A 10,189-nucleotide genomic window follows, 5' to 3' on the forward strand; every position below is an offset into this window, starting at 1 on the left:
ACTGTATACCAAAATGTGGTTGTGTGTGTGTGTGTGTGTGTTTAGGAGGGAGGAGTACCGCTTTGACCACCACTTCCATTTATCCAATTACTGTCTATGAGAGAGGCGGGACATTAAACACACCCACACTGTCAATCAAAACCTTCAAACTAACATCCCTTTTAATTCTTAATACTTTAAGCCATGTGTCAAACTCACTCATTCCAAACTCATTAATTCATGTCACTAATTAGTAAAGAACTCCCCTCGCCTGGTTGTCTGGGTTTTCATTTGAAAGGAAAAACCAAAAACATGCGGACACTCGGCCCTCCGTGGAATATGTTTGACACATCTGCTTTAAGCCATTGTGCATCAGTGTTCAGTGAACACATAGCTATGACACGTGTTAATGTTGTCATTTCAAGATGTTGTTCATTGGTCATTAAAGAGATATTTCATAAATATAATACCTTATTCAAAGCCTTATAAAGATGAACACTCAATCCTCCTACCACATCGAGCCTCCAAGCATCACATTAACAGAGGAAGTGTGGCGTCTGTCTGTCTGTCTGTCTGTCTGTCTGTCTGTCTGTCTGTCTGTCTGTCTGTCTGTGCCTGTATGTTTCTGTCTGTCTGTCTGTCTGACTTATCTCCAAGGGTGCGGTTTAATATCCTGTTTAATTCCTTCTCTCCTTCATTCTCTCTCTCTTCCCTCATGCAATTTTCTCTTTGTTCAGCTGGATTCCTGTTCAGCCTATTTGTGGTCAATGAATCTCTGTACTGACATCCTAGTCACTTTCTTATATATATCGTCAACTTTATTTCAACAGTCCCCCATAGATGATGTATATATTAACTAGCAACACAATGGGCACACTGGTTGAATCAACGTTGTTTCCACTTAATATCAATTAAATGACATTGAACCAACGTGGAATAGAGGTTGAATGTACGTTTTACTGCTAGAGTGGCTGAATAACTATGTTGTTGCATGTCAATAGAGTTGCAGTCTGCACCAAATGCATCTACACTAGGCTATGAATTTATGGATAGAGTATCAGAAAACAGAGCATTGCCACACTTCTACATCATGTCCAGTGGTCAGTGAAATATTCTTGGCCTTGTTGTACTGCACTGTAATGATGAATCACATGGTCTAGGATCAGCTGTATTGAGTGATTTATACAATCAAACGTCACATGTTTCAGTTCTCACTCCAGCTGCATTGATCTTGATCTTTGTCATGGATTTAGATTCCCTTTTCTTTCCCTAAATGTCTTATTGCAACGTTACCATTCTGTCAACGTTCATCCATACTGAGCCTTAGTGCAGGAAAGGGTGGGTAAAACAGAGATTAATTATACCTGTATATATTTTTCAAACATCTTTGAACCTCTCTTAACCAAGGCAATTTAATCAACCAAATACATATTCAATCCAAGATTAAATCAAAACCACCAAAGACACTAAAGAATATAACGTCTCAAACACGCTCCAACGCCTCTCTAGCTCCTTCCAGCTCAGGTGCAGTCAGAGATTGATGGTGTTACGGTTTAGGCCTGGACAACAAACACGAAGACCCACCACAGCTCTCTTTGTTGTGTCTAACAGAAAGAAAATGTCTGACAGCCAGGGCAAAGTGAGGCTAAAGTGTATGATCGAACAGACGGACAGACAGATATATGGAAGAACAGACAAATAGCCTATATTGATGGACTGACAGTCAGACGGACCGACAGACATACATACATACAGGTAGACTGGCCGACAAAAAGACCCAGACAGAAGGACATATGGGAAGACAGATGGACAGAGAGACAGAAATAGACTGGAAAAATGAACAGGTGGACAGGTAAGGAGAGGTAGAACATACAGACAGGCGGACAGATGGAGAGACAGACAGTCAGAAATAGACTGACACACGAACGGATGACCGACCAGATGGATAGATCAGAAGAGATTTGACCAACAGTAGGAAATACAGAAAGACAGACAGACAGATAGACAGACAGCAAGGGCAGACAGACAGAGAGAGAGAGTTAGAGAGAGAGAGGGCAGACAGACAGACAGACAGACAGACAGACAGACAGACAGACAGACAGACAGACAGACAGACAGACAGACAGACAGACAGACAGACAGACAGACAGACAGAGAGAGAGAGAGAGAGAGAGAGAGGGCAGACAGGCAGAGAGATAGTTATTCTGAGATGCCAGCCTGCACCTTTCACTACTAATCTCACGTGGTGATATGGCTGTCAGTCAAACAGAGAACCACTGAGAGGTACACAAATAAGCAGCCCTTCAGAAAACAGCCTTTTACCATTGTGCTCATGTCACAACAAGTCATGAGGGAAGCTAGAGGCTGCTAACATTATGGGTCAAATTCTAGCTTGAGACCAACTCACATGCCTCAGGTGTGCCATGCTATTAATAATTGAGATAGATAAAAACATACAAGTGTAAATACGTGCTCACACACATACACACGCATGCACACGCACTAATCACACACACACAAACACACCTGCAAGCCTGACACGTGTCATCTAAGATATATGATCTAAGAGGGAGCGAGAGAGAGGGAAAGACAGAGATGGATTGGGGAAAGAAGGGAGAGGGAAATGGGAGGAGACAAATAGGGAGAGAGAGAGAGAGAGAGAGAGAGAGAGAGAGAGAGAGAGAGAGAGAGAGAGAGAGAGAGAGAGAGAGAGAGAGAGAGAGAGAGAGAGAGAGAGAGAGAGAGAGAGAGAGAGAGAGAGAGAGAGAGAGAGAGAGAGAGAGAGAGAGAGAGAGAGAGAGAGAGAGAGAGGAAGAGAGAGGAAGAGAAAGAGAGACCAAGAGAGACCAAGAGAGAGACAAAAAGAGGGAAGGGGGAAGTAGCATCAGGTAGACAGTGCTGTGAGAGCGGAGGTCCTGCTGGAACGTAGGGAGGTGCTGGTGAACCCCAGGCCTGCCAAAAGTGTCTTTCCTCCGTGCACGGTAGGAGAAAATGAAGTCTGGAACTATCCTGCCTTTCACTCTCCTTCCCTCGCTCATCTCCCTCCCCCTCCTCCTCCTCCTCCTCTTTCACAGGCCTTATGGGTGCACTGCCACGTAGCTGAGCAATGTTATGAGAAAGAGAGAGAGAGACAGAGAGAGAGAGAGAGAGAAAGATAGAGGGAGAAAGAGAGAGAGAGAGAGAGAGAGAGAGAGAGAGAGAGAGAGAGAGAGAGAGAGAGAGAGAGAGAGAGAGAGAGAGAGAGAGAGAGAGAGAGAGAGAGAGAAAGATAGATAGAGGGAGAAAGAGAGAGAGAGAGAGAGAGAGAGAGAGAGAGAGAGAGAGAGAGAGAAAGATAGAGGGAGAAAGAGAGAGAGAGAGAGAGAGAGAGAGAGAGAGAGAGAGAGAGAGAGAGAGAGAGAGAGAGGGAGAAAGAGAAAGATAGAGGGAGAAAGAGAGAGAGAGAGAGAGAGAGAGAGAGAGAGAGAGAGAGAGAGAGAGAGAGAGAGAGAGAGAGAAAGAGAAAGATAGAGGGAGAAAGAGAGAGGGAGAGAGAGAAATTGAGAGAAAGAGAGAGAGAGCACCAATCACCTCACTCCCCTCTCTAGATTAGATCCTGTGTATCATCTTTCTCTCTGCTTCCTTTACCCTAAATTATTTATCCTGGTGTAAATAGTAAATACTCTCACTGTATTGACACTGAGGATCACAAGCTGTCACTACTCTGTGAAAGTCTATAATGTCCCGTGTCGCTCAGTTTGTAGAGCATGGCACTTGCAAAGCCAGGGTTGTGGCTTTGATTCCCGAGGGGGACCACTATGAAAATGTATGGATTTAATACTGTAAGTTTCTCTGGATAAGAGAGATGACTAGAATCTCAAATGGTAGCTGACTCAGTATATGTATGAGAAGGAGAGAAACCATGCAGGTGTGAGTTCAAGTGACTTTTTTTCAGCCAAAAATAAACTTCCTTGAATCTTAATTGCAGCAATTTTATTTTTGGCTACTGAAGCAGGGCCAAATCTGCCTCAATGTTCTTTTCATCATAAATGTATTCATTGCATACAGTTAGGGTTTTACCTGTTACTTCATTCTCTTTCCCTCAATATGTTACTGCCATCTAGTGGCCAAACATCCAAACACATTCCCCAGATCTGTGCCTCGACACAATCCTGTCTCAGAGGTCATGGCTTGGTTTTTGCTCTGACATGCACTGTCAACTGTGGACCTTATACAGACAGGTGTCGGAATTTCCAAATCATTTTCAATCAACTGAATTTACCACATGTGGACTCCAATCAAGTTGTGGAAACATCTCAAGGATGATCAATGGAAACAGGATGCACTGAGCTCAATTTCGAGTCTCATAGCAAAGGGTCTGAATTCTGTATTTTATTTGTAATAAATTTGCAAAAATGTCTAAAAACCTGTTTTCACTCTGTTATTATGGGGTATTGTGTGTAGATTGTTGAGGAAAATAATTAATTGAATCAATTTTAGAATAAGGCTTTAATGTAACAAAATGTGGAAAAGGTCAAGGGGTCTGAATACTTTCCCGAATGCACAGCATCAACATCCAATCATGGATACATTTGCAATGTACAGCAGTTATCCATCATTGCTACAGGGTAAAACATTATCTAATCAAGAAACTCTGATTTGAATGTTATTCATCCAGGAAGTTTGATATTTTTGGTGCAGTTAATCACCAGACATGGCTGTATACAAATTTTATATAAAAAACATCTCTTATTAACTTGTTTACAGGAAGCAGAGAGAACGCTTTAGAATGGAAACATTTGGACTGCAGAGGCCATTATGAGGCATGAAAAGAACAAGTGGTGCCCTTGAAAAATGGCTGCCAAAGTTTAAAATCATGTTTCTATCCAACAATAACCAGCAGCCAAGCCAAGGATTTGGTGTACAGCACGGCCAAGCTCTTACCCAGAAAGTAAACTTGCCTTCAGATTAACACATTTTGGCTTAAATAACGATAGGCAATCAAATATTACCCCAGCCCTCTTATGAAAAGTATCTGGAGGTGGTTCTGGAAATTAATAAAGGGCTATTGGAGAATAATTTTGCAGCAGGCAGACATTTTTCATAGACTGTGCTATTGTTTCTTGCCCGTATTAGGCCAACGTGAGTTGAAATGGAGTTGCTTTTGTTAATAAGGTTTTTGCCATTGACTTGCCAATTCACACTCTTCCAGAAAAGAGAGACCACTAATGGCACTTTAATTTAAATCACATGACAACATTAAATAGAAACACATTTAGCTAACAATTGCTCCAATGATAAGATTGCTAAAACACAGCTGACAGTCACATAAAGTTGAAGTCAGAAGTTTACATACACTTAGGTTGGAGTCGTTTTCAACCACTACACAAATTTATTGTTAACAAACTATAGTTTTGGCAAGTCGGTTAGGACATCTACTTTGTGCATGACACAAGTAATTTTTCCAACAATTGTTTACAGACAGATTATTTCACGTATAATTCACGGTATCGCAATTCCAGTGGGTCAGAGGTTTAAAAAAAAACTAATTTGACTGTGACTTTAAACAGCTTGGAAAATTCCAGAAAATTATGTCATGGCTTTAGAGGCTTCGGATAGCTAGTTGACATCATTTGAGTCAATTGGAGGTGTACCTGGGGATATATTTCAAGGCCTACCTTCAAACTCAGTGCCTCTATGCTTGACATCATGGGAAAATCAAAAGAAATCAGCCAAGATAATTGTAGACCTCCACAAGTCTGGTTCATCTTTGGGAGCAATTTCCAAACGCCTGAAGGTAACACGTTCATCTGTACAAACAATAGGACGCAAGTATAAACACCATGGGACCACGCAGCCATCATACCGCTCAGGAAGGAGACACGTTCTGTCTCGTAGAGATGAACGCAAATCAATCCCAGAACAACACCTTGTGAAGACTCCGGGGGAAACAGGTACAAAAGTATCTATAGCCACAGTAAAACGAGTCCTATATTGACATAAGCTGAAATAACCTGCTCAGCAAGGAAGAAGCCACTGCTCCAAAACTGCCATAAAAACGCCAGACTACTGCACATGGGGACAAAGATCATACTTTTTGGAGAAATGTCCTCTGGTCTGATGAAACAAAAATAGAACTGTTTGGCCGCAATGACCATCGTTATGTTTGGAGGAAAAAGGGGGAGGCTTGCAAGCCGAAGAACACCATCCCTACCGTGAAGCACGGGGGTGGCAGCAAGGAAATTATGTGGATATATTGAAGCAACATCTCAAGATATCGGTCAGGAGGTTAAAGCTTGGTCGCTAATGGGTATTCCAAATGGACAATGACCCCAAGCATAATCCCAAAGCCCTGACCTCAATCCCATAGAAAATGTATCAGCGGAACTGAAAGGAGCAAGGAGGCCTACATACCCGATTCAGTTGCACCAGCTCTGTCAGGAGGAATGGGCCAAAATTCACCCAATTTATTGTGGGAAGCTTGTGGAAGGCTACCAAAAATGTTTGACCCAAGTTAAACTATTTAAAGGCAATGCTACCAAATACTAATTGAGTGTGCTGTATGTAAACTTCTGATCCACTGGGAATGTGATGAAAGAAATAAAAGCTGAAATAAATAATTCTCTCTACTCTTATTCTGACATTTGACATTATTTTGACTTCAACTGTATGTGTCATCATTGACCTTTAAGTAGAGGCCATAGTCTTTCAACACAGACTTCATGGGAGCAGTAAGTATTTTCTCTGAACACCACGGCTTCCACCAATCACAGCTTTACCCAAGCGACGACATACGGTACAGTATAGCTATCCACATTGAGATCCAAGTTCACTCAACTGGCCATCTTGCATTGTTACCTTGTAATGTTGAATCAAAATCAGCTCCCGACATGATGTCTGTTTCTCTATTTGTATTGCAGAACATTTTACCGCCATGTTGGAGCCCAACGGACTTTCAGGTTGAACAGAAAAAACCCTGCAATTGGTTTCAGTTGTTGGATTGTCTATAATCCATACTTGCAGTATGACTGTCCTGCAGGATTCTATAGACTGCAGCTCAGTAGAAGTGTACCACCTGGAAGCCTCTGAGGCAGTGGAAGGCTTTTGCGTCCATGTGGCCCAGGTCTATGAGGTTGTGCTCCAGCTGCACCAGCACCAGGCTGCTGAGGCCGGGGTCTAAACCCCCCCAGCAGAAGGCGTCGCGGGGCACTGAGTGGATCTTGTTGTGTGTGAGTGCCACTGAGTGTAGCCCCCGGGGCAGCTGCCTGGGCACCTGGCTCAGAGCGTTGTGACACAGGTCCAGTTGGTGCAGAACGGGCAGCGCCCTGAAAGCCCCCGTGGCCACCCCGGCTATCTTGTTACTGGCCAGGCCCAGGTGCTCCAGGTGGGGGAGGTGGAGGAAGGAGGCTTTGCCCACGGAGGAGATGAGGTTGCCCTCCAGGTTGAGGGTTTTGAGGGAAGAGGGGAGGTGGCGGGGTACCTTCTTGAGCTGGTTGCCCTCTAAGTTGAGGCTCTCCAGGTGGGTGGCGTTGACGAGGGACTCCCTGAGCAGGCCATGGTTGGTTAGCCGGTTAGCGCTCAAATCCAGAATCACCAGCTCTGAGGTACCCATGAAGGCCTCTCCTGGGAACTTCTCGATAAGGTTGCCACGGAGGTACAACTCCCTGATAGATAGAGGTAAGCCCAGAGGCACCGAGGCCAGCCGGTTGCGGTCCAGGCTGAGGGTGCGCAGGCTGCCCAGAGGTGAGAGCACACTGGCGGGGAGAGTATCGTTCCCATTCCCCAGGCTGTTGTTGCTGAGGCTGAGGACCAGCAGGCCGGGGCAGTGGGCCCAGGCTCCCTCCGACATCACGTTCAGCTGGTTGTTATCCAGACGCAGCTCTTCCAGGGAGGCGGGCAGGTCTGTGGGCACGCTCTCCAGTAGGTTCCGGTCCAGGTAGAGCCGCCTCAGGGCCGGGATGCCCTCAAAGGCCCCCTCGATGGAGCCGTCTGTCAGCCGGTTGTTGCTGAGCACCAGGAACTCCATGGACAGGTATTCATTGAGCAGGTCCAGCTGAATGCTGTCGATGCGGTTGTTCATCAGGAGGACGTAGCGGGAGTTATAAGGGATGCCGTACGGAACCTTCTCCACCCCCTTGTCGGAACACTGGACCACTCTGGGAAATAGGGCAATAGAAAACATTGGAGTAATGAATGTGGACCTGTAAAGATGCATACATTATGCACGCAACAAACATTACTGTACAAAATGGTTTGGGTGATTAAATAAGACTGTGACAATATGGAAATAGTATAATGATAAAATATAATTAATTACAAATGGGCAATAGTAAGCCTGATTTAGTCCAAGAACATCTCACCGTCCATAGCAGGCACACTCCGGGGGACAGTAGTTGTCTTTGAAGTAGGGGAAGTTTGCCGGATTTGTGCCCTCCTTCTTCTCCTGTTTTGTCTCTTTGGTTTTGTTGTCCTTTTTCAGAGGTTTACCTTTCCTCTCATTTATTTTGTCTTTCTTTTGATGTTTCCCTGTCTTTGTCTTGATACTCTTGGTGGTCTGTGTCAGCTTCATTGTGTGTTTTGGCACTGCTGGTTTGGCTGTAGGTTTTGTCTGTTGTGTTTTGGGTGTAAGTTTTGTCTGTAGGGTTCTGGGTGTAGGTTTCGTCTGTAGTGTTTTGTGTGTAGGTTTCGTCTGTAGTGTTTTGTGTGTAGGTTTTGCCTGTAGTGTTTTGGGTGAAGGTTTTGTCAGTTGTGTTTCGGGTGTAGGTTTTGTCTGTTGTGTTTTTGGTGTGGAGTTTGTGTGTAGTGTTTTGGCTATAGGCTTTATGTCTAGTGTTTTGGGTGTAGGGTTTGTCTGTACTGTAACTGTCACTGTTGGTTTTGTCATCTCTTTTGGTTTGGCTGTAGGTTGCAGTTCCTTGGCTGTGGGTTTTACCTGTTGTGTTTTGGGTGTGGAGTTTGTCTGTACCGTCACTTTGGGTTTGGCTGTTGGTTTTGTCATCTCTTTTGGTTTGGCTGTAGGTTGGAGTTCCATGGCTGTGGGCTTTGCTTGTTTTGGTTTGTCTGTAGACTTTAGCTGCTTGACTGTATTTTCTGTCTCTTTGAGAAAGACAATGCTGTTCCTCTCAGTCTGATTGTCATTGACTGAAACCTTGATAATTGGGCCAACGTTGACCTCCATCGCCTGCGAAACAAAACTCTCCCACTCACTGAGGTTGGTCTGGGAGCTGTCAGTCACTCTCTGAACCATAATGAGCTCACTGTCCACCAATGAGATGGCCTCCTCTGCCTCTGGAGCCGGGTCTTGGATATGACTGGCAGGTTGAGCGAGAGCATGAGTGGCAGACTCTGGAACTTGAGAGGGGGTAGAGGGTGTAACTGGGGGAGGGTCATGTTGAGTGGCAGGTGGAGGAGTGACATCATAAAGTAGAACAGGCATAGCTGCAGGGGGAGGGGACATGGGTTTGTTGATAGCTTGATTGACAGGTTGAGTGTCTGTTACTTTTTCTACAGGAGAGGAGGAAGTGCTGGTTGGAGGGGGGAGGTCTATGTGTGTAACAACTAAGTAGTCTCTCTCGCCTTGATCTACACTGGGTTCTTTAACTTCCACAACTCTCCGGTCTTCTTCTAGTTTCTCCTCTCCTCCATATGCTCTCTGTTCCTTACCACCTCTCTCCTCATCATCTGATCTAATCCCTTCTTCATGTCTCCCCTCTCCATTATCTCTTCTCTCCTCCTCCTCTTCATGTTCCTCATCAGCTTCTATCTCCCCATTTTCAAATCTCTTCTTCTCTCTGTAATCAAGCCCTCCAACCAGCTTTCTCTCTTCCTGCATCCCTCGCTCTTCCTCATGGCCCTCCTGCTCTGCTGCCCCCTTCTCCTCCTCTATTCTCCACTTCTCAGAGTCAGACTCTAGAGTTAGTCCTTCCTCGCTCCTCCCCTCTTCCTCCCTCCCCTCTTCAGGGTGGGTTGCAGTGAGTTCTTCACCCTCCTCTTCGTCTGCTGTTTTGGTCTCCCTCAGTCTCTCAGGTCTCCAGTCTGACCAGGGATCTGTTTCTCTGACAGAGTCTTCTATGAGGATCATTTCCACTCCTAGACACACCCAGCAGTATCTTAGTATTGACACTCATGATTAGGCATCGCTACAAAATGACAGACAATGTGGGCCATATTGACAGAGATTTTACAAAGTTTGCAGTTGTTTTTTTCATAAAGGAATATAAGTATTATAAAA

At 44.7% G+C, this 10,189-nt stretch overlaps 1 protein-coding gene across 1 annotated transcript; it reads right to left on the reverse strand.

Annotated features, from left to right (window-relative positions):
- Positions 1 to 4,459: 4,459 nt before the first annotated feature.
- LOC118365908 (extracellular matrix protein 2-like) lies at positions 4,460 to 9,542 on the reverse strand. Its single transcript, XM_035748206.2, has 2 exons — positions 8,319 to 9,542; positions 4,460 to 8,114 (listed from the first exon to the last, which is right to left on the reverse strand). Exons 1-2 carry the CDS (start codon positions 9,413 to 9,415, stop codon positions 7,016 to 7,018), a joined length of 2,196 nt encoding a protein of 731 aa, XP_035604099.2. The 5' UTR covers positions 9,416 to 9,542; the 3' UTR covers positions 4,460 to 7,015.
- Positions 9,543 to 10,189: the final 647 nt, after the last annotated feature.

This window comes from Oncorhynchus keta, chromosome 33 (genome assembly GCF_023373465.1).
Source record: "Oncorhynchus keta strain PuntledgeMale-10-30-2019 chromosome 33, Oket_V2, whole genome shotgun sequence".
Classification (NCBI taxonomy): domain Eukaryota; kingdom Metazoa; phylum Chordata; class Actinopteri; order Salmoniformes; family Salmonidae; genus Oncorhynchus; species Oncorhynchus keta.